Below are 25,305 nucleotides of genomic sequence, written 5' to 3' on the forward strand. Positions count from 1 at the left end.
CTCTCTCTCTCTCTCTCTCTCTCTCTCTCTCTCTCTCTCTCTCTCTCCCTCCCTCCCTCTTGATTTATTTATTTATTAAGTATATAGCGTTCTGTCTGCATGTATGCTTGCAGGCCAGAAGAGGGCACCAGATCTCGTTATTATAAATGGTTGTAATTCAATTGCTGTGAATTGAACACTGTACCTCTGGAAGAGCAGCCTTAACCTCTGAGCCATCTCTCCAGCCCCATCTGCTTTCCTTTTCTACTGATTGAAGTTGATTTGTAAATGTGTTATTTTGGTGGGTCTGTTGAATTAGAATTTGAATCATAGCTTGCCTGGCATGATTCCTAGAAACAAATGTCTGACTGGTTTTGCTGAAGAGACTGCCTCAAAGCATAAATCATGTGCACAGGGCACTTTGCGGTTCTGTAAGCACTTTGCACCCGTCTTCCACCCCGTCCTTATCACCCAGGTGGGTTTGCTTTATTGTTCTTGTTTAGAAAACAAAGGAACCAAAATTAAAGAGCAAACTTAAGTCAAGGTCAAGAGGAATGCCTTCTTGACCAACAGCATGCATTTGGACCTGAGGTAGCCATATACGATGTCCACCAAATATGCAAAGGTGCCCTGAACCTTAGCGAAACATATGAGCATCCACAGTGCTCAGCGTTGCTTTGCTAGTAGTCTCATCCATAGCATCTGCTTAGCCACCAGAACATGCACACACTTTTGACAAGATCCCCAGGTACAGGGAGAAACCCCACCTACCCCGCTAATGGGGGCAGGGGGAGTAGTTGACTTATGAGCAAGAGAACAAATTCTGACCAGTGAATCAGTTGCCTTGTCAAACATCAAGACCCCAGGGTTGCCTGCTTTCAGCAGAGACTCTGGAATCCCATTCGCTTTCAAAGTCTAAAGGATACCAAATTTGCATTTATTTTATTATGAAATAGCATTTGAAATATTCAGTACCTGGTAGCATAAATCCCTTAAGAAAATGTGCCTATTTAATGTGTGGCCACCCAGCTCCAACCCCAAGCTGAGAAGCTAGGCAAACCAACCCTCTCTGAAAGATCTGGGCAAACCCTGCACACAGTTCACACTGACATCCCCACAAACACCGAACAAAGGTAAATGAACTTTCTTTTCTAGATAGTATCAGCTTTTCTGAACTAGCCCTATGTAAATTCTAAGCTGAGCTTTCCTCTGGGGACAGGGTACCAGGGCAGCAGCAAGCCATTCAGCAAAGCAGAACACTGTAGAGTTTATCCTTTCCTATAGACTCACCTTGTGTTTTCTTTTCTTCCTCTCAGAATCTGAAAACATTCTTACAGAAAGTGAAACTTCGAGAGATTTTGGTAAGAGTAAAGACCTTAGCATATCTTTAATAGAGCACCCACACGCTCCCCCAGGCATCTGATTGCATTTGCTACCATAACTCACATCGGGGGCAGGGGAGGGCAGAAGACAAACATAAGGACCCACCAAAAGCAAGGAAAATGAAGAGGTTCCTTGGCTTCAACCACGCAGGTAGTATTTCATCCCCAAACTGCACTGTTCCTGTTGCTCAAACGTATTTCAGAGTATTCTGGAGAAGACAATGAATCTGGGTTGGCAAATTTTAACTCTAAGATGCAACTGAACTCAGACTGACTAAGGAGAGTCCTAACTTCAGACACAAGACAGAGAGGGGAGTCCCAAGGACAACGTGTGCCTTCAATTCCTCCACCACATGCTAATGGTGGAAAGAGGAAAGCCTTGCTTATCCAACCAGCAAGTCTCTTGTCCTCCTTTGTAATAACCACAGGAGTGCTCTTTTCTGTGCCTTGGACCCTGCTGCCTTCTAGAAGCCAATGACTTTGTGTTCGTAGCCCAATTTGTAAATGACCAACTCTGAGCTGCCTGAACTCAGCATCAGTTTTCACTGATCAGATCCTACTGCACACACACCCCCTTCCCGCATGCCATCCTGGTGCCAGCTAATGTCTACATTGTGCGATGCCACACACACAGTGTACTTAGGTGGGCTCTTTTGCATGGAAGTGACTCCTGTTTATTTATCTTTGCTCTTAGATGCTGAACTCTTAACACCGTTTCCTGGTGGTGAGTCATGGTTTCCTGGCCATTTGTGGGAAGTGATCAGGCAAGGTTTTCTAACTAGTGGGTGAATCTTTAGCCATACAAATCTTACTGAATAGAATGATGTCACCAAAGAATCCCTGTGCATTCACCCCATTAATAATACTCTGTGGACTTTGTTTAGACTGTTTTGCTTTTCTTACCATGTTGGAGAACGCTCTACCTGCTTCATAGGTGTTCTTAGTACAACTCCTTCCTGCTCCTCTCCAAGCCTTGAGTCCATTGTTACTTAGAAAAGACATCTCCACCCCAACTATCCATTACCCGCTCTCAAATCATTATGAACACCACTACCTTTGCTTCCTGGCACTTGGCATTCTTGCAGATCTCCATTTAATTCTAGATTAAAATGGCTCACTTTAGAAAAGTGGGTGTTATTATCACTGGGATACACCTTAAGATTAAATCTGCTAGATACTTCTCACAGCTCTTCCTGGGTCCCAACTCAGTGGGAATGGGGCAGAATTCACCTCGGTTGCTAGATTATGACCTTTGTGTTAAGAAGGATCAAGGCCCATCCTGTAGTGATAGGATCCCCTGTGCCATCTGCTCAAATGTGTTATTGTATAGTGAGGGTGTGCTGTGTGATTAGGCAAACTGATTCAAGTGGAGTAGCTTCCTTCCAGCAATGCTTTCGTGTCTTTAAGACTGGCCACAGTTGCAGCTCGCCAATGGGTCAGGAAGATGCTCTGGGCGAGTAGAAGTTTTCTACCATGGCCAGTGGGGCAGGATTTGTGATGACCAATGGGACCTGCGTGAAGCCCATGTGGTGTGCCGACAGCTGAACTGTGGGCATGCCCTCGAAGCCCCCATTGAGGCACGGTTTGGTGATGGCCCAGGCGAGTTTCTGCTGGATGAGATGGGCTGTACTGGTACAGAGAGTTTTTTGGGGCAGTGCCCTCATGCTGGCTGGCACCTGCATAACTGTGGTCCTGGAGAAGATGCCAGTGTCATCTGTGAAGGTAAGAGCCACCTCTCCCTCCAACAGCGCACATCTTATCAAGATCACATCCTTTTGGCTAGGAGTCTAGCCTTTAACAGCTGAGCCATCTCTCCAGCCCAAGGAATCTTTATATCCACATCTGCAGCCACAGATTGGCCCTGCTGCGTAGACAGGCCAGACATAAAGAGACACAGTTACAGTAAGTGCTCAGACCTTGAGCTCAGGTTTTTCAGACACTAGATGATGAAGTGGATCTTACACAGAAAACATAGTGACAGACATGAGCAGTTTCATTGTAAGGATTCCAAGACATCCATAAAGGGATAACCTGACCCACCAGTGAGGAGACTCATTCAAGGGCACTGTGAAGAATGAAGATAAAATTTTCCCATTAATACTCGCAAGGCAAACCAAGTCCAGCGGTGCACAGCACTGTGGCGGCTGTAGGAGGGAGGAGGATAGCTAAAGTTCAAGGCCAGCCCATGTGATGTAGTTCATTCCAGGCTAGATTGGTTCACACGGGAGCAGGGGAGGGGGAGGAATCTTGTTTCAAAAAAAAAAAAAATAGAGCTGGTGAGAGAGCTCAGTTAGTAAAGAGATTGCCCTGTAAGCGTGTGGACCTGAACTTGATCCCAAGATCCCATGTAAGAAAGCCAGGAGCAGTGGCATGTGCTCACTGGCCAGACCCTGGCCTAGAAAACAAGGTGGATGGGAGCTGAGCTCTGCCCCCAACACATGTGCCCCTGTACACACACGCACACACACACACACAAAAATACAGTTGTGACCAGAATAGCTTTAGTTTGTCCTGCTGATTTCGAGTTCATGGGAAAGGATCTGTATTTACAAACCTTTGAGGAAGTAGAGAGTATCGAGGTCAGTGTGGGGGGGCTGGGCTTCTCCTCCCAGCATTGTGGACATTTGGGTCAGTCTTGGTGGTGGGTGGGCTGCCCTGGGCTTTGGGGCTGTTTTATAGCATTCCCGGTCTCTACTCAACAACTGTGGTAACCTCAATGTGGTCGTGACAGTCAAGACATCTTCTAATATGTTGCTTTGCAAAGCAAATTCCCAAGCTTAGAACCACTGGTCTAGGGATGTGACATAACTCTAGATTTCCACCAATCACAGGACTAATTTACATCTGTATACCAAATGGGAGGGGACTGTGGTTTAATGTTAAAGGATTCAGTGGGAGTGGTCATCCGTTGGTGTATTCCAGTGGCCATAATGTCTGCATTCCTGAGCCACTGAGATATTACCCAGGGCTGGAGAGGTGACTCAGCAGTTAAGAACATGTACTGTCCTTACAGAAATCCAAGTTCACTTCCTAGCACCCATGTTGGGAGGCTCACAAAGGTATCTAACTTCAGATCCAGGGGTTCTAACAGCCTCTTCTGGCCTTCATGGGCACTGTATGCCCACATGCATATATTAATACACACACAAAATTAAAAAATAGAAAAACTGGAAAGATAGCTCAGTTGCTAAGAGCACTTGCTGTCTTTGCAGAGGATTTGGGCTCTGTTCCCAGCACTCACACGACAGCATACAACCATCTAATTTCAGAGGGTCCTGCACCCTCTTCTGACCTCTTGGGGGCACCAGGCATTCGTGCCATGCACATGCATATACACAGTCGAATAACTCATACATGTAAAATAAAAATAAAGGGATATTTTAAAAATAAACAAAATTTAAAAATAAACTTTAAAATATTCCTGATGTTAAGTAGAAAATGTTCGTGGCTCTTGGCTCGCTTTATTCCTTCTGAATAAGTAGCTTCATTTTTGTGCCAGGTTATCCAAGTCTGATTTATTCTGTAATATTACCATTTTTCATCTTCCCAAGGGCCTTGCGGCTAAAGCAAAATTCATTCCTCCCCCATTAAGAAGGTGGGGTGATTTCTTGAATGGTTCGTAGGATCATTTAATGACTGTTCATCTGAACTATTTGAGGCAAATGGCTGGGGAAGAGATCTGACCTGTCATTAGCTCTTTTCTGTTCCAACAGCCACTTAATTCTCAACCCCTCTCCCTGCAGGGAATGGCCAGGAGCCACTGGTGGGGCCCCAAGGTAGGAGGTGTTTTCATGTTGAAACTCTTCATCATCCTCATTTGATGCTGACTTCTTAACCCTTGCTGAGCCAGATCTGGAGAGGACGTGCTGTATACTCTGTGCTCAGGCAGCCCTTGCTCCCTTGCTCAGGAGTTTGGCAGCAGAAGGTTTAGGTTCCATTTCTGCCACCTCATTAGTGCCAGTGGTCACAACAGGCCGTGTATGACCTTCTGAGAGAGGAGACAAAACACCTACCTCACAGTGAGTCTCAGCTAAAGGTCAAAGACTTGGAATGGTGACAAGTACCATCGCCACTGAAGCGTGTGACAGTTCTGGGTGGGAGCGTCACCCTCAGGCTTATTTGAGTCTTTAGTTCAGAGGCCAGAACTCTTTTGGGAACATTTAAGTTTCACAGGCCAAATGGCGTCATGGTACTGAGGAAAGAGCTGGGGCCAACATGAAACTAAACACAGGCAGTCATGAAGCCATGACCTGTCTATTTCCACATAAAATTTCTCTTGCAAAACCAGGTTCTGGAGCTGGGTGACAGTTCAGTTGGTGTAAACTTCTCCTGCACAAGCGTGGAGTCCTAGCACTCACATAAAAACAAAAGCTGGGCTTGGTGGTGGGCACCTGGAACCCCAGTGCCAAGAGGTCCGATATAGGCAAATCTCTAGCTCATTGGCCAGTCAGAGTCAGTCTAGCTGAACTGATGAGCTGCGGGTTCAGTGGGAGACCCTGACTCAACAAAACCAAAAAGATGGAGAGGGATGGATGATGGATGAAGACACTGATATCACTATCAGCTTCTGGCTTAGGTGCACGCACACGTACACACACACACACACACACACACACACACACACAGAGGACAGGGTGGGGGTGGGTTGCTAGCTGTGAGGTAGGATGGAGGCATAGGTTCCTGACTTCAGTACTAAATGATTTAATTCTAAATACTTTCTATGCATGACTTATTTAATTTTCACAAAACCCCCATGAATAAGGTACTTGTTAAATTTCTACTTTATTGATGATGAAACAGAATCAGAAAATTAATCACATTGCCACGAACTGGGCCACCAGTTAGCCAGGGGAATTGTGCTAGCCGGTTGGGTAGTATGAGGTCTAGTTTGGCTTTGGTGGACAGCTGATGCCACAAGTAGCCTCTTCCTTCCTGCTCAGTTAGTGTCTCTAAGCAGAAGAAACTGAAGACCCTCCTTGTTTCTCCTTCTTCACTCTACACAACCACTACACCAGGAAATTCTGTTTCTACTTTCAAAATATATGCTAAACTCTTTAGCATCTCCCAGCTCGAAAATGCCATCTTGCAGAGTCTTGTCATCTTTCTTCCTGGTGATAGCAGCAGTGTCATAAGCTGCCACTTACCTCTGTTACTCTCCTAACATAATTGTCTCTGTGCACAAAACCCCCAAAGGTTGCTTCATTGGTGTTCTCTGTCTCCCCTTCCTTCCACCCCTCCTGTGTGTGTGTGCGCGCATGTGCGTGCATGTGTGTGTACATGTGTTCATGCATGTGTATGTGCGTGCGTGTGCATGGGTGCATCTTTCTAACTATGTAAACTATATATACAGTCAGGCTGGCCTGTAGCGTACAGTGAAAGCTAAACCAATGATCCTACAGGTGCTGGGATTAGATTAAGGCAGGCACCACTCAAAGGCTCCCATGTCTCTGACCACTGAGGAAACTCCCCATCCAGCATCAGTCTGCCTCTGACCCTTTGTATAGCCCTCGAAATAGACTAGGTTGTCTCCAATTAGGACCTGTTCCAGCTCTTCCTTCAGTCCCCAACTCTTCCTATCGTCAGGCCTCAGACAAAACCCCACTTCCACAGAGAGAAGTCCTTTGAATGCACACTGTGAAGAGGCTCCCTCTCAGTCACTTTCTGTATGACCCGTCTGGTCTCCTCCCATCTGAAATAGTCTTTCTAGTTTTGCTTTAATCCCCTGCCCATCCTCTATCCTGCTTCTCCTCTCTCCTCAGGGAAAGGGGTTAGTGAGAGAAGGCTGCCTTACTTCATCCGAGAGCCAAGAGCAGCTCTGGTCAGTAACAGCTTCAAATAGATACCTCTGGGATGAAAGATAGGCATAGGTGTAGCGTTCTGATGAGAGTCAATAATCAATGAACAAAGACAATAACTTAACTTCCTCTCAGCCAACACCACTTACCAAGCACAGAGTGTTCTATCACCCTTTCAATCTCAGGAGGCTCAGGGTTTAAAAACAATCAATTCCTAATAATTAGTAACTAGCTAAGGGCCAGTTAGTTGTTTGGTAGATTTTCCATTTATTTCCCTACCGCCCATGTGGTCATTACTCTTGTATTTCTAATTTCTATATACCATGCATATACATACATATCACAGATATGTGTTTTACTATCAATCATTTGAAATCTGTAGTACTGTGTGTGTGTGTATTTATGTTGCCTTGGCATGACTTCTAAACTTCATGATTGTAAGAAAGCAATATGCCTTAAACAGAAACCATACTTTGGTGCTTTGTATTTTGAACTTTATCTTTTCTCAGGTCAGTAGCATGCAATAAAACCATTTTTCCTTATACTGGGCAGCCACAGTGAAACACATCAACCAGTCAGCATAGAAAACAGCCAGTATCTACAGGGTGCTGTGATGTTAAAGTTGGACGTTTGGTAGATTAGTTGTATGAAATTTGTTTTCCGTATTTTGTGGAGGTATGTGCATGTTCTCATATGTGTGGGTAGACATGTGTGTTTGAACACATATGCACATGCTTGTAGAGAACAACCTTACGTGTCCTTTGTTGGAGTCTCTTGTTGGTTTAGAGCTCCCCGAGTAGGCTAGGCTAGCTGGCTAGCAAACCTCAGAGGCCTGCTTATCTCTGCTCTCCACGGCTGAATGACAAGCATACACCAACGCATAAGGCTTTTCATTTAGGATATTTTAGCCCAAGATAGTTTGGCTTACGGTCTTTTTCAGGCTTATAATGCAGCTGCTTCATAAGTCAACAGTAGTATATAATAATCTGACATATACAGTTTTTATGATGCATGACACTTAAATTATCATAGTGTATTATGTTATAACATGTGATATAATTTAATGACATTCTATGACATGATTAATTATGTCTAGAAAAGATTAATGGCATTGTACACTGAGAGTCCACTCAGCTCTGAGGGAAGCATGAGCTGAGACTGCATCTCAGTTTGGGATGTGTTATTATCCTCTTACTTTGTGCCCAGCAGTGGACAACTGTCCAGGACTGACAAGTGGCCCTAGTTCCTGTGGTGACTGGCTTACCCTCAGTTCTTCCAAAGAGCCACCTGTAAAGGCTTTAACCTAGAAAATCTTCAAAGCAAACAACTCAGCAAGTATTTCTCAGATCCTGTTTATCCCCAGAGCCTGTATTATTTCACCAGGAATTGATTTCCCATTTTGTATTTCAGACCTATCACATTAGACTAATAAATATGCCAAGTAAAAAAATAACTCAATTGAATTGAATAAGAAATATCTTGATTTATTTGTATTACCAGGTGGTGAAAATCCAGGAAACATATTATTAGGTGAGTGATTTATTATTATTATCATAATTGTTACTGCTGCTTCCCCTGGGCATGTATAGTTACCCATCTAATCCAGGAGAGAAGAAGGTGAACAAGTAGGTTTTCAGTTGTGCCCTCAAGAGATTTGTCCTAAACTGCCATGGATATTGAATTTGTGTGCAAATGATCTCCAGAATGTCACTGCAATAGATTCACTAGCTGCCTAAAAGATAGCTTGTGGTACTCTTATTTTTTGGAAAATATTAGAAAATGTTTGATTATATAAGTTTCATAATTAGTTGTTCAGCGCAGTTTGACCAGTTGCTCTAGGAGTTCTCACACTCCCTCAATTTTGGCAAATGTCATGTTTTAAATTTTCTTCAGAGAGAGACTCATTTGCTCACTCATGATGCTAGCCTGTTGTGCAAGTTTGCTACGACACCAACCAACTCTTGTCATTTAATGACTGAAACAATGCATGGGTTCGTTTGCCTTATAATTTTAGAGTTTCTAGATCTAAACTGGGTCTCACTTAGCTAAAAGAAAATCATCATTCAGGCTCTGTTTATTCTGGAAGGTCTTGAAAAGGAAGATCCACTTCCGGGTTAGAGTTCTCCGTGTGACAGAACACCTGACAGAAGCAACTTAAAGGGGGAAGGGTTTCCTTGGGGTCACAGTTTAGAGGTATAGTCATCATGGTGGAAAAGATTCTTAGTTTCTTTCTGTTGCTGTGACAAAGGCAATTTAAAGGAGAAAGGGTTACTTGGCTCTCACTCCACAGTGTAGTTCATCATGGCATGGAAATCAAGGCGGCAGGAGCAGCTGGATAGGTCACAGCAGTAATCAGGAAGCAGAGTGATGAGTGCACGCTGCTGCTCAGCTCCCTCTCTTCACTCACACAGTGAAGCATCCCAGCCTAGGGAATGGTGCTACCCAGAGTGGGCAGGTCTTCCCATCTCAATTCACGCAATTATGACAACATCTCATAGGCATGCTCACAGGTCTGTCTTCCACGTGATTCTAGATGCTGTTAACAATCAACAGTGTGACAACAGGTAGTTTAGTGACCCCCACACTGCTATGCCTACACACTAGTACAAACCTAGAGACAACATGACACCTACAGACAGAGTGACAACAATAGACACTAGTACAGCACCTACAGGCAGTGTGATGCCTACAGGTAGTATAAAACCTATTAACAAATCTACAGTAATGGAACACTGAGTAAAATCACCGTAAGAAGCAAATAAGAGATCTTGAAGCTCTTTACCATCAGACCAATTCTTAGAGAGAACATAACTATCACAGAAGAACATCGAATACCTGCATTTGGGCTTAAAGCCTAGCAGGGACAGGATACAGAACACTGATTGATCTAGGGGTTGGAGGGTTAGTGGCTAAGAGGTAGGCTAGTGTTTCTATCACTTATGCAGTGGGCCTTCAGAATTGTGGCAAACTGTACCATATGAAATCACAGGGAGCCCTGAATGCCATACTGTCCTTGAATCACCATGAACAATTATTGTTAAATATTTTTTACTCCAGTTCTGCCTGCTGCCATCTCAACTCAACCATCTTCTAAACTGGCCTCAAGTTCCACTGCATCAGGTAGGACCCCATCACTGTCACTGAATTTACTGTCTTTAAGTTGTGGCAAAGGTTATATGAGATCACCAGCTTCACCCGAGATTCATGTGATTTGAGGGGAAGGGGACTAGGGTTGTCTGGACTTAACACTGGCCAGATTTATGTTTGTCTGTCTGCAATTACTGTCAAAGAACACTGGAACCCAAAGCTTTACATTTCACAAAGAAAAAGTCTAAGATGAAAGGACACGCCTGTGGTAAGAGAAAGAGAAATGACCAAAGGGTCACTTCACACTCTTTGAACTTAGAAAATAAAATAGAGCACCTGGCTAATGTCAAGGAAGAATCTGAAATAAGAAACTTTAATTTCCACCAAGCCGGTGAGTCACAGGCTCACCTCTTTCCGGTTGTAGTGAGCAGGAGTCACCATTACAGTCCAACTTTATCATTGTGACAGGTGATGCTGTCCCATCGTCTATAGAAACTGCCATTTTAATAACTCAAATGTGAGTTGTGTAATTCATAGTGTGTCAGAGCTGCTAAAAAGCAGGCCCTTTCTTCTACAGGGTTTGTGTGGTTACCGAGTGTTGACTGAGGTTTCTGTCCTGACGGTTCCCACAGTCATTCAATCCCAATAAAACACAGGGGGCAGATACTTCAAGAAGAGTCTGTCTGATCTGTGGGGTTAAAAGGCGTATAGTGACCAAGATTGGGTATGGTCCTCCAAAACCACCTGGGAGCTCCAGACTCAGAGAGGAAGGGCACCCAGATACCCTGAATAGTGAATGAGGAATCCTCCCTGCCTTGGAGATGCCCCCAAACCCTTAGTTCTCTGTGAGTCCTGGTGACAAGCACTGGCACACGACGGTGGGTGTGGACGTTCACCCCAGGATGTCCGTCTTAGTCTGTCTGATGCTAAAACAAAACACCACAAGATGAGCGGTAAAAATAATGAAGCTATTTATCATGGCCTTGGAGCCTAGGAGACCCAAGCCTAATTCAGGGTAGGTGTGGGCTCCCTGCCTGCCTCACAAGTGGCAGAACTTCTTGATGTGCCTCACGACCGCAGGAGTGAGCCGCAAGCCCCAGGTCCTTGTCATCTCCCTAAGGCCCAAACCGACCCCGTCTGTGTGGAGACCAGGATCTCTACGGGTTCTTCTCCACAGAACCCTCTCCAGTACTTTCTTTCTGTGTGTATCAGGAGGTGCTCAGGCTAGGCAGGTTCCCAGTCTCTGAGCAGCAGGCACCCAGCCTTGTCTTGCTGTTGAGAGGAAAAAGAAGTTAAAGTTCTTGGACCCAGTAAGCCCAAGCTCTCCATGAGGAACCCAAGAGGGGACGTGAAGCTGGGCAAGGATGGTGCCCAGGGGAAAGGGCGTGCACGAGGGAGCCATCGGCGCATCCTCAAAGATCCTGGGCAAGGCAAGAAACTCAGGTCTGAGCCTTGTGTCAATTATCTTTACAAATAGACATTAGCAAACTATAATCACCTGCCTATAATCATAACCATCGCCTGCTAGTTATGAATAAAGTTTTATTGGAACAGTAAGTTATGTATCATCTATGGCAGCTTTTGCCCTGTAGGAGCAGAGCTATTTACTATCTGACCCCTAACAGTTTCTAACCCTGTGATTTAACCACTGAGAGGATCGAGTTTTCTTATCTGTAAAATTTCCTAACAAGGTTAATAAATATATTTCTATAACAAACAGACAAAAGAGTCCTGTAGAGTTTGGTGATGTAGATCAGTAGGGAGCACACTTGCCTAGCATGCATGACAATCACACACCAGCACTCCACAGCAAAAATATCAAATACATAAATAAGAAATTTCTATAAAGAACAGTCCTTGGCTGTTCACAGTTTATGTTTGTATGCCCACTTCCAAACAAAAGAGAGAAGCCATATTAAAACGCTTTTTAAAAATAATATAGCAAAATAAAATAGAGTAAGATAAAACAAAAAACGTCACATAGCAGTTGGACAAAACAAACAAAGAGAAGGAAAAGAGCTCAAAAGAAGGTACAAAATTTGAGAGCCACTTTTCACACATCCAGGAATTCCATAAAAACACTAAGCTGAGCCAGGCAATGGTGGAGCACACCTTTAATCCCAGCACTTGGGAGGCAGAAGGAGGTGCATCTGTATGAGTTCGAGGTTAGCCTGGTCTACAGAGCGAGCTTCAGAACAGGCTCCAAAGTTACAGAGAAACCCTGTCTCGAAAAACCAAAAAAGGAAAAAAAGAAAACAAACAATAACAACAAAATGAAAAAACCCCCAAAAACCCAAAACCAAACAAACCAAAAAACAAACAAACAAAAAAAAAACCAAAACAAAAAAAAAAACCCACTAAACTGGAAACCGTATTACACACACAGAGGACCTGGTGTAGACCTGTGCAGGCCCTATGCATGCTGCCTCTGTCCCTGTGAGTTTATATGAGCTTTGCTCATGCTGCTTTAGAGTCCTGTTTTCCCGGCGTCCTCCATTCTTTCTGGCTCTTACAATCTTTCCATCCCATCTTCTGGAGTTCCCTGAGCCCCGAGGAAAGGGATTTGATAGAGACTCACCACTTAGGGCTGAGTGGTCACGGCCTGTCACTGTCCGCATACCATCTGGCTGTGGGTCTCTGTATGTGTTCCCATCTGCTGCAGGAGGAAGCTTCTCTGCTGATGCCTAAGCTAGGCACTGATCATATTTGTCTTTCTGGGCAGAAGTATTAAATACATAAATAAGTAAATTCTGTAACGAATTCAGACCCCTTAGCTGTTTACAGTTTACATTTGTGGTTCACTTCTGAGAAAGAGAGAGAGGGAGAGAGAGAGAGAGAGAGAGAGAGAGAGAGAGAGAGAGAGATCACTAAAATTCTTGACACTCTCATCTGAGTGACTGACAAAGAGTAAATCAGAAAGTGAGAAGCTGTGTCTGTTCAGCCGACATCACTCGTGCCACGTCCAGCCTTCTAGACCTGCAGAACGGATGGGCTGATCTCCAGGGAGGGGGCAGATGCACTGCTAAGGGACAGAAGGAGGAAGTGTGATGCTCAAAGTCACCTGCAGTGCCACACTTTAACCCCAAGGAGGGGTCTTCATCTGTGCTGCCCGTGATCTTTTTGTCCCTACACAATGCTGGCCACACGTTAGACACCAAAGAAGTACGTACTGAACAAATCAAATGGATGCGGAGTAGACAGTCGTTTGACTCCTCTTGATGCCCCCCGGGTTTTGACTCCAAATCCTGCTAGACAGATGGACACAGAAGTAAATCACTTTGTAAAATGTGAGGAACCTGATTTGTTTAATTCCTTCTTTAGAGAGTGCTGTAATGTTTCACATGTGAGCAAATGGATAAAAAAGTTGCTTCTGACAAATGTTTTGTGTGTGCTTTAGGATCGCTGGATGGTGAGAAGTCACCAAGTGTCCTGTCAGGTAAGAGCAGTGTTTCCATCATCCATCAGTCCTGCCATGTGTAGCCTCACCAGCTAGACGGACTGTGGAGCAGACGAGTCACCAGATTATATACTGTCCTCTGGGGTCACTGAAGACAGCCAGTGTTCTCATGGATACCGTGGCTTTCCTAACACCGGTCCGGTTTCTCAATGACTGCCCTTATTAACACCAGGGATCGTCATTGGAGTCTATACCGGATGAAGAGGAGAGTATTTAGGACTGCAGAGTCTTGCTGGGTAGCTTTCTGTCAGCCTTCTGACCTTGGCTCGGGTTTCACTAAAAATCAAGCAGTTTGCCGGGCGGTGGTGGCGCACGCCTTTAATCCCAGCCCTCAGGAGGCAGAGGCAGGTGAATCTCTGTGAGTTTGAGGCCAGCCTGGTCTACAAGAGCTAGTTCCAGGACAGGAACCAAAAAGCTACGGAGAAACCCTGTCTCGAAAAATCAAAAAAAAAAAAAAATCAAGCAGTTTATGAGTCCAGGCGATGGGTTAAGGTGAGACCAAGCTGTGGTCCTTGTCAGGTCCTAGCGGAACCCTTCTGCGATGCATCCTGTGTTTGTCTTAGAGAAGGACCTTCAGTTCTCACGCCCATTTCCGTATCATTCCAGTTCCACCTGTAGTCGACTCAGTGCCCCTTAGTCGAAGGGCACAGGTGCCCAGGCTCAGCCTCCAAGGTAAGAGAGCATCCCATGATCCACAGCTGGGGATCGTCAGGAGCTCGAGCGGGAGCGGAAGGGTGGATGCAGGTTGCTGAAGCGGAGGAGAAAACACTACAGTGGGAGGACTCGCCATCCTCCACACCTGGCTATCAGTTGACACCTAAAACCCCCACCCTCATCCCCCATCCCCGCCCCAGAGGACTTTGGCACCTGCAACCTTTGTGGTCTTGCTCTTCTGGGGAAATGCTATAAAGTTCAGAACACACACACACACATACACACACACACACACACACACACAAACAGATCCCCTCACAACCTCCCTGTGCCATTACCTAGACGTGTTCAATGCCTTATATTTCATCTGGCTGGTATCCATCCTTACCAAAAAATGAACCAGCTCAAGGTGAAGCGTCCATCCCTGTTGGCTAGCTTTCCTAGTTCTGAAACGTGCTCTGCATGCTAATGGGAGAGAAAAGTAATCAAAAGTCATCCCTAGCTGTGAAGTATGTGCGCTACAATGACAACTGGCTTGACGAGATATGTCCCATTGGTGCAGTAGTAGCCCAAAAGACATGGGATTAACCAACCCCTTTCTTATTAGACTTAAAGCCCATCCACAAGATAGAAGCCATGTCTAGTACCATTAATAGACAAAATAAGTAAGTAAATCAATAAATAAATAAACACACATGTAACTGTCTAGGTCACAGGCTCTAGGGAAAAACTACTATTACCTTTATATCTAAATGCTAGTGTATCTTCCAATCCTCACCAGAGAAGTTTTCTTTTTTAGTAGATAACAATACAGAGACCTCCAACTCATCCGTGTGCATAGAATAAGAGACTGTGGAGTGCCCAGCTCTAAATGGAACAGCTCTCTCACGCCTCCTCCCCACAAGGTTCCCTGGTCATTGTAGAAGAGGGGATGGAAAGATCATAAGAGCCAGAGGTAGTAGATGACAGCAGAACAGTGTTGGCTTGACATGGCACTGTTATTATACACACGGGCTCAGAGGCTTTGAATGCTTACACAAGACCTGCATAACACCAGTCTAGACACAATTCCAGCACGGATGTGGGAGGGGCTTGTGAAGTTCCATCTCTGCCTGAGCAGCTGCTGGTATCTGGTAACTGTTGGGGTGTGGGGGCAGAGTCAGTTTTCTTCAGCAATGTGGTAACTGTGAAGCTACCCCATGCTCCAGGGGTGAACCTACAGCCATACACACATCCAGTAATAGCTCTGGCCTTCAAAATACACTCTGCTGAGAATGTGAACAGCAGGGATTTCAAACAGGTTATTTGGAATTTCTATTACAGTGTGTGTGTGTGTGTGTGTGTGTGTGTGTGTGTGTGTGTATGCCATGCTATCTGTGTGGAGGACAGAGGAAAGCTTTTAGAAGTCAGTTCTTTCCCTTCACCAAGTGAAGCCCGTGGATTGAGCATAGCTTCTCAGGCTCGGCAGCAAGCGCCTTTACCCACTGAGCCAGCTCATCACTCCACGTGTGCTTATTTGAGAGTAAATGACGATTTTTGTTTTCCAGAATTGTTAGATCATAAACAATACCTTTAACGTCTGTTAAGGGATAACAACAGTTGAAAAGTTGTGTGTGTATATGATTTCAGAGTGTCTCAACCACTCAAATACCATGAGGCCATCTTAACCCAACTACACCCCTTCATCATAGTGCAGTGCCTTCAAACTTTGTGGTACATCAGAAGCACATGAAGGGCCTGTAATAACACACATTGCTGGGTCCTCCCCTCTTGCAGAATACTAGTTGAAGATGTGTTACATTTGTTTATACTGTGGAACATTTGTTTAATAATGCAAAGATGTTTAGCATTCTTTTATGCTGCATTTGTTTACCTGTGAAGCTGTGTTACTTTTCCTGTCTAAAACACCTGACTGGTCTAGTCAAGGGCTGAACAGCCAATAGCAAGGCAGGAGAAAGGATAGGCAGGGCTGGCGGGCAGAGAGTAAATAGGAGGGGAAATCTGGGAAGAGGGAATCTAAGAGTGAGAGGAGGAGGAGGACTCCAGGGGTCTGCCACCCAACTACACAGCAAGGCATGAAGTAAGCAGTAAAGAGAGGTGTATAGGATAAAGACAAAAGCCCAGAGGCAAAAGGTAGATGGGCTAATTTAAGAATAGCTAGCCCAGCTCAGGCTGGGCATTTATAAGAAAGAATAAGACTCTGTGTGATTTATCTGGGATCTGGGTGGTGGGTCCCCCAAAGAGCTAAAGAGTATTAAAAACAAACAACAACACTACCCTCTGTGTTTTTCAGTAGGTCTAGGGTACTGTGTAATGATTTGTGTCTTGGTTACTGTTCTATTGCTGCGAAGAGACTCCATGACCAAGACAACTCTTATAATAAAAGACAGCATTTGATTGGGGGACCTCCTTACAGTTTTAGAGGGTTTGTCCATGATCTTCGTGGTGGGAAGCAGACAGGCATGGTGCTAGAGCAACAACTGAGAGTTTTATATCCTGATCCAGAGGCAGCAGACAGGGAGAGCGAGGAGAGGAGAGCAGATGAGAGGAGAAATGAGGAGAGAAAAGGGGAGGGGAGAGGAGGAAAGGAAAGGGGAGGGTCGGGGAAGAGAGGGGAGGAGAGACAGAGATTAGGTCTGGCACAGGATCTTGAAAGCTCAAAGCCCACTCCCCAGTAGCACACTTCTTCCAACAAGGCCGCATATGCTCCAACAAGGTCACACCTCCTAATCCTTCTAAGTTTCATTCCCTGGTACTAAGCATTCAAATATATGAACGTATTGGGGCCATTCTCATTCAAACCACAGTTTGCCTACCTGACAGTCTAGGATGTTGACAGTGCTGCTCTGGGGGCTATACTTTGAAAATCGCTGTCTTCAAATATAATTTCAAAGGATCGTTTCTCATCCTAACAAATAGAAACAGAAATATCAGCCTCATCATTGTCATCTTCATCACTATCACCATCAAAGTTGTCATCACCATCATCAAAAATGAGTCTCCCCATTAAGTCAGATGATGTGATTGTGATTGACTTCCCTGTCTCATGATACATGCTTATGGCTATGCATACGCAGTGCCTAACTGACAGCTAGTGTGTCGAATACTTTCTGAGATGAAGTGACTGGGAGAAAAAGCTAAGAGAGAAAGGCTTAATTTTGGTTCAAAGTTTCAGAAGTGGATGGGCTCCCCTGCTTTGGGACTTGCAGTAAGGGGCAGGTTGTCATGGTGGAAGGACGTAGCAGAACTCCTATTTCAAGTTTTTGTGACCACAATGTAAACATTGCTGTAGACCTTCACGTTGATATTCTTTACTCCCAAGGTGCTGACAGTTCACCAGCCCACACTCCAGGACTAGATCCCAAACCATACAAACCATCAGGTTGGTTGTTTTGCTTTTCCTCCTGAGGGTGTCCCTTTCAGAGGGGAGAGGAGAGAGATCTTTGTGCTGCGTGGCATTTTAGTTTCTTCTCTGTTGCAGTGATAAAAACATTCTGACCAGAAGCAGTTTTGGGGGAGGGGATTATGTCAAGTTGCAGGTTATGGTCTATCACTGAAGGAAGTCAGGGCAGGATATCCTGATGGATCCTGAAGCAGAAATCAAGGTTCCTTGCTTGATCAGGTTCACGCTTAGATTGCTTTCTTAGATAGCCTAGATAGGGCCAGCCTTTCAGAGAGTGCTTCCTTTCACCTTTAGGACTTCAGCATCCTCTCTCTCTCTCTCTCTCTCTCTCTCTCTCTCTCTCTCTCTCTTCATTCAATCTATAATCGATTTCCCCTTTCCCTAAATGCATCAGTCCATAAACTGGCCTTCTAATTTCCTGATTTCATGAGAACTCAAGGATAAACTCATAAAACACATGATTTGAAGCTAGTTTTTTCATGTGAATGAGAACTTACAACATTTGTCTTTCGGGGGCCAGGGTGACCTCACTAGGTGTAATCTCCCCATTCCATCAATTTACTTGCCATTTTCATGATTTCCTTAGAGCAGAGTCATGCCCAGTTATGTACATGGAGTACATAGTATGCATCCATCTGTCAATGCGTATCTAGGTTGACTCCATTGCCAGCTATTGGGAACTCAGTGGCAGTGCACATGGACATGCAAGTGACTGTAGCAAGATACATAAAGGTCTCCAAAGAAGGAATGCATGCAGCCAGTAAATACTTCAAAAAGTAGGCAATATCCTTAGCTACCAGAGAAATGCCAATTAAAACTACTTCAAGATTCCACCTCAGCCCAGTCAGAATGGCCATCATTGGGGACACAGAGGACAACAAATGCTGGCATGGGTGTGGTCAAATGGGGCCCTGGAACACTGTTGGTGGAAGTGTAAACTACTACAGAAACTTTAGAAATCACTCCGGAAATGTAAGGACAAAAAGACAGAAATTTAAAAAAAGAAACACAATTACCATATGATCCAGGTATACCACTTCTATTTTTACTTTTTTTTTTTTTAAGACAAGGTCTAAGTCTATAGCTCAGACTGGCCTGAAACTCCATGGGAAGACCCCACCTGCCTTAGCCTTCCAAGCACTGAGATTACAGGTGTATAATCTCATCCCAGGCTATCAGTCACTACCCTAAGAAACTTATCTCTTAACTTACCTTTCTATATGACATATGGCTACCCACACGGGAAGTTTCTGCCCCTATACCACACCGCTCTCTTTCTTATTCCAAATATCCAAATAGAGTCTGACCCAGGTCAGCTGGGCACTGATTCTTCTAGAGTCCATGTGAGCAACTCTTGCCATCCTGACCAGGCAGACTCCATTTTAGGATATGTCACCTCCATCCAGCGCTTCCTTAGGTTCCAAGCACAGCAGGTTCTCTAGAAGGGAGTCTGGATAAATAAATGTTTATGTTACCTATTACCATGTAAACCACCCCCAAAACACAGAGGTATGAAAGAACTTCCCCTTTTAAACTACTGCTTATGAGTTTGGAAGTTAGCTGGGCGGTGCTGCTGTGCTAGGTCAGAGTTGCTGCCCGTGGCTTTGGTTTCCTCATGCAAGTGGCTCACTGGAAAGTCGGCTGATGATGCCGATCCTAGCATTGGCTCCCTTATGAGTCTGGAAGCAATATAGCTGCCACTGGAGTGAATACAACGGCCAGCTCCATGTCCTTCACCATCCAGCGTGCTCACCTGTGCTTAGTCACATGATGCTCCAGGGTGCCCAGGGCATAAGCTACATCTGCATGCCCTCAAAGTCAAGAGGAACCAAAGACCCCAAGCACAATGCCAACAGGGGAGGATAGAAGCCATCTCAGGGTCACATTGTAAAGATAATAAGGAAAGAGAACAACAGCTGTTTCTGCAAATGACTCTTCACAGTGAAGCTGTCTGGAAACAGGATGTAGACAAGGAAAAGACCATAGGTTCTATGGAGCAGACACAGTAGGGTAATTGCATAGGCTGCTTTGGGCAGGCAAGGAAAACAAGAACAGAGACTAGGTTGTAGACAATAGTCATCAGTGGGCTGAGAAGGCAGCTATTACTCCCTGCCTCCTTTGTCTTCCCCAGGAGACTGGCTCCCTGTGCGGCTGGCAGGCAACCATGGGAGATGTGCTGGCCGTGTAGAACTCTTCTACCAGGGAGTCTGGGGGACTGTGTGTGATGACCTCTGGGATCTGCCAGAAGCAAACATCATCTGCAGGCAACTAGGGTGTGGCTGGGCTATCTCTGCCCTGAGCGAAGCTTACTTTGGGGAAGGTTCCGGGAAGATTCTTCTTGACAATGTGCATTGCAAGGGACATGAGGATCATCTGGAGGAATGCTCCCACATTGGCTGGTTCTCCCACAACTGTGACCACACTGAAGATGCCGGTGTCATCTGTTCAGGTAAAGCCACATGCCCCTTAGAGCCTAGCCTCAGCCTTTCCAAGAGAACACCCTTCACATCTATCTTAGTTACAGGTCTCTGTGCTGTAGCAAAATATTAAAAAAAAAAAAAAGGAAGGAAGAAAGGGTACGCTTTGACTCACAATTTGGGGACAAAAATCTGTCATTGTGGTGGAAGTGTGAATGATCTTGTCCCATTGCATCTGATGTCACAGACCAGACAGAGGAGTTCTTTATGCATGTATCCCTTTTATTCAACCTGGGACCCCTCACTCAGAAGATTGTAGTCTTCCCTCCTCAGCTAAACCTTTCTGGAAACACCCTTATAGGCATGTCCATAAGTGTCTCCAAGGTGGTTCCAAATCCAGTTAAGTTCACAACGAAGATGAGCTAAGTAGCAGCCGGGCGATGGTGGTGCACGCCTTTAATCCCAGCACTCGGGAGGCAGAGGCAGGCAGATCTCTGTGAGTTCAAGACCAGCCTGGTCTACTGGTCTACAGAGTTCCAGGACAGGCTCCAAAGTCAAGGAGAAACCCTGTCTCAAAAAACAAAAACAAAAACAAAAAAAGATGGGCTAAGTATTGCATTATGTGTAAAAATAACCACTGAACATGTGCCAGCAGGCCACTGTCTCACCACGGCTGTTTTCATGTCTCACTTTTGTAGATGCTGACTATGTAATGGGGACACAACCAGGTAGGGAAGATGATGTTTATGTTTATGTGTGTGGTTCGTTGAAAGCTTGGGGAAGAGGCTCTTCTGGAAACTGGGTTTGTCTTATTTTCCGAGGCAGTGGAGCAGCAGAGAAACAAGACGTATAACCACCTGATTGTCCAAGAGGAGAGTAGACAGTGCCTTCAAGGTCATCTGGCCCAGCCCCACTACCCTTCACTGCCTCTGCTTTCATCCTACACACAGGATAATTGATTCCTCAGACTTCTATAGAACACTAGAACACTTTGCTCAGTCAGTTATAAGGTGCATAGAGACAGAGACCAATGGATGGGTAGGACATGGTTAAAAATGTGGGATCTGGCCAAGGTGCTTCCTTTGAGTAGGGAATGGCTGAGGAGACAAATTCTGTCCCAGTGAGGCAGCTCCTGTGTCTATTCCCATGTCTCTGCCTTGTTCCTGGTACAACCTGGTCCCAGAAAGCTTCCATCACTATTGGTGATCCTTCATCCTCCCTGGAGTGTCCCATGCCCAGTCTCCCCCTTTCTCATCAGACCTTGAGGTCTCCTACTGTCATGCTCTTAGATAAGTCTCAGCCAGAGAGTGAATTAGGAATAAAGCTGGGTGTCCCAAGGTCTGGAAAAGTTTTGGTTACATCTTCCACTAGCTGTCAACCTTGCCAAGTGGGAATGATTTGATCCAGAAGGATAATCTGCAATGGATGATGTGAGTTGGGGGTTGATAGAGGGGAGATGTTGGGAGCTTGGAGGAGCCCCTGCATCTTTAAGACCAGACTAAGTATCTCTTAGCAACACTGAGTCAAAGGAAAGCTGAATGTGTGTATGCGTATGTGTATGATTGTGTTATTGTGTATGTGGGTGCACATGCACATATGTGTTTGTGTGTGTGTGCGTGTGTGTGTGTGTGTGTGTGTGTGTGAGAGAGAGAGAGAGAGAGAGAGAGAGAGAGAGAGAGAGAGAGAGAGAGGACAATCTCAAGGCACTGTCTATCATCTACGTATTTGTTTGCGACAAGGACTCTCATTGTACAAGAGCTCAACGGTTAGGCTAGGATGGCTGGCCAGTGAGCCACAGGGACCCAACTGTGTCTGCTTCTTTGGCTCTAGGATTGCAATTGTATGTCCCTAAGCCCAGCTTTTTGTACACAGGCTCTGGAGATTAAGCTCGGGGTTCTGGGCTTGGCGAGAGTCATCACTCTGGTCCTCGAAGTGCTGTGTGTTCTTATTCCTACATCCTAGGCTTACAGTCCCCAGAACCTTGGGTTACTGAGGCTTTAGGAGCTAGAATTCCATGTCTTTGGTTTTTATTTTAAACCCTTAATTTTACAATGATTATATTTTTATGTGTGGCAAAAGAGTAATACACCAAAGTCTAAGAGAGATCTTGTCAGCTAGAACTGCTTTGAGTATTGTACCATGTGGCTTTACAACGCTCAGGTCATTCCTCTAGGAACTGGTTTAGCAATCTTGAAGGGCCTGAGGCACCATGTTTACCATGAGTTCCTCAGTCTTCTCATGCACAGACAGGTATGCTGTGTCGGCTGTTGGTCCACATGTTCTTTTTTGTGTCTGGCAGAATCCTCATTCGTTGTCATGGATGGAACCATGGTTTCAGGTAAGAACTCAATGTCCTCTTTCTTATGCTCCAGCCTTAAAGATTCTTCAAGGAAACTGTGCCAGAATGCTCCTACATAGTCTAGGTCACCCCACTGAAATTGTTCTACGTGAAGAATACAAAGAAAAGGCCATTATACTTAGGGATACGATTTTATTTCCAGCCACTCAAAGGAGTTCCAAGCAAAGGAAAGATGGCAATTCTTGTGCTCTCCAGCTAGAGCACCACGAGTGAAGGTTAGACATATAACCATTCGTGTAATGATGCTGCCAGTCTGGACCCACAGCCATTACTTCAGAAGGGGCCCGCTGTGAAGAGAGTCCTTGCCTTCTTTGCCCTTACCCTCCGCTCGCACTCCCCTTCACCACACTTTCTTTATCATACACTCTTTTCCAGTTTTGACTGTTGTCCTGGGTTCTAGAACCTCCAGAAGGCATAGCATAGACTTAGCACCATTTGTTGATACAAAGCTAAAATGATAACGATGCCTGAAGTGCCTGGCAGGTAGAGCCAGTCCCCACACAGCCAGAAAATCTGACAAGATGGCCAGTTGTTTACACTGCCATTGAACTAAGTGTTGGAACAGACATACAGACAACCAGGTGAAAAACACAGATGGGCGGACAGTGGATGTAAAACTCTATCACTAACAGATGGGTAGATGACTCAGGCCATGTTTTTCTACTAAAAGGATATGTTTAATTGCATCATTTCAAGAAATGGCAGTTGGTGGCTGGCCAGTTGCTTTCATCACCACATGCATGGATGTTCCACTCAGGCTCAGTCTTAACTGAAGTAGTGCTTTGCTCATTGGCTCTGTGAGATCATGAGATATGCATGGGCAGACATGGCTGACAAAAGTAATGGAACCCACAGCTAAGGAATAACGAGAGAGAAAGATCTGATTAATGTGTCTCTTCTTAGCAGGGAACTAGAAGTTTCCATAGAGATGAGAACTATTTCAAACTCAGACACATGTATGCCAATAGCTTAAGTATAGAAGATACTTCAGAGCAGTTTGTAACTTTAATAATCCTAAGACACGCTCACCAAGTGCTGAGCAGAATATCCCTTTTTGAAAAGGTATAGATTACAAAATTAGTAAACTGAACAGTGATTGCAAAAGGTTCCTTTCTTAGAATTTCATACAATGAGTATAGAAAAGTTGCCTTGTATTCACCTCACCTTCACCCTTCTAACTCCTCCCTTGATCCCCAGACCCACCTCTCAAATCTATCCCTATCTGTCTATTGTCTATCTAGTTACTATCTATCTATCTATCTATCTATCTATCTATCTATCTATCTATCTATCATCTATCTATCTATCTATCTATCTATCATCTATCTATCTATCTATCTATCTATCTATCTATCTATCTATCATCTATCNTCTATCATCTATCTATCTATCTATCTATCTATCATCTATCTATCTATCTATCTATCTATCTATCTATCTATCTATCATCTATCTATCTATCTATCTGTCATCTTCCTATCACCCATCTATCTATATATCTACCTATCTGGTCCAGTTAGTGCTGTCCATCTGTGCTGATCAGTTGAGAAGAGCAACCTATCAGGGGCCTCATCAGTAAATAATAATGCTCCCTCAGGAGCCCTTGACTTCCTGCTGCCCTTCAGCTAGGGGTGGGGCCTTGTGAACCTTTCTTACACCTGTGTCGGCAGGTTGACTGGTGCGGTCTTGTACAGTTTTGCTGTCATGCTTCTTTCTTCTTTTAGAAAGGTCTCGCTGTGGTGGTGTTATTACCAAAGCACCTGGAAAAATCAAGAACCCCCCAATGAATGAAATGCACGACAACATAACCTGTGTGTGGGAAATCAGGGCCAATCCCTCTGAACGTATAAGGCTGGCGTTCCCATCTCTTGAGTAAGTGATACCTGCGGTGTAAGTATAGTACTCTTCTAACCATTCATCCCTATGATGATTCTCATATTCAAAAGAGTCCTTTATGCATTTTGAGCTTTTTATTTTATGAACACAGAGGAGATTGCAAAAGTAATTCCTGTGTACTCCTCTGAGGCATCTCCCAGTGGAAGAACATTATCAAAATGTTCTTGTTCAAGTTGATATTGGTGTTAATGTTAACTGGACCAAACCCCATACTTAGTTCCCCAGATTTTTCCATGCAGTTACTTGTATGAGGATGGGGCTGGAATGCTCCACACAGTTCAGTCCTATGGACGGCTGCACAAAACCACAGCTCCATTCCAGGCACATTTCACGAAGGAACTACCCCTTCACCTTTTATTTTCCCAGATTACTCCATCTCTGTCCCTTAACTGTGATCTGTTTTCAGCTCTACATGTCTTCCTTTCAAGGATGTTCTGTGGAGGAGTCATATTGCTTATAGTTTGGTAGAGGTTTGGCTTTTTTCACTCAGCATAGTGCCCCTAAGATCCATTCAGGTTGCCGTAGTACTTAGGGGCTGATGCCCTTCACTGTGGAAAGGGTTTTGTTAATATGATTGAGCCAGTGTTGGTCAATCCTTTCTCCTCTGAGGAACACCTAGCTTGTTATCAGTCTTCAAAGATTGCAAATAAAACTTCTTGGAACATTCAGGGAAGATTTTTACATCAATGTAAGTTCATTTGTCTGGGACTAATGCCAAGAATGTGATCACTACATTGCATGGGACGTACATAGTTAACTTCTTAGTACGGAGAAACTTTCCCAGAAAGACTGTCAGTTCATCTTCCCACCAGCAACACATGTGACCCGGCTTCAGGTTGCCCTAGATAGCATGTGAGATTTTATACTACCTCTTTG

General features: G+C 44.7%; 1 protein-coding gene across 1 annotated transcript in view; it reads left to right on the forward strand.

Moving 5' to 3' along the window:
• Positions 1 to 25,305, forward strand: part of LOC126515918 (putative DMBT1-like protein) — a 59,227-nt gene that overhangs the window by 12,732 nt on the left and 21,190 nt on the right. The window contains exons 3-10 of the mRNA XM_050165956.1: positions 5,105 to 5,137; positions 10,214 to 10,276; positions 14,307 to 14,372; positions 17,677 to 17,736; positions 19,889 to 20,206; positions 20,873 to 20,902; positions 22,474 to 22,512; positions 24,258 to 24,405. Coding sequence (XP_050021913.1) covers positions 5,105 to 5,137; positions 10,214 to 10,276; positions 14,307 to 14,372; positions 17,677 to 17,736; positions 19,889 to 20,206; positions 20,873 to 20,902; positions 22,474 to 22,512; positions 24,258 to 24,405 — 757 coding nt within the window. The remainder of the gene's footprint in view (positions 1 to 5,104; positions 5,138 to 10,213; positions 10,277 to 14,306; positions 14,373 to 17,676; positions 17,737 to 19,888; positions 20,207 to 20,872; positions 20,903 to 22,473; positions 22,513 to 24,257; positions 24,406 to 25,305) is intronic.

Source organism: Alexandromys fortis, unplaced genomic scaffold (assembly GCF_014885135.2).
Source record: "Alexandromys fortis isolate MF-2015 unplaced genomic scaffold, M_Fortis_MF-2015_v1.1 scaffold_146, whole genome shotgun sequence".
Taxonomy (NCBI): domain Eukaryota; kingdom Metazoa; phylum Chordata; class Mammalia; order Rodentia; family Cricetidae; genus Alexandromys; species Alexandromys fortis.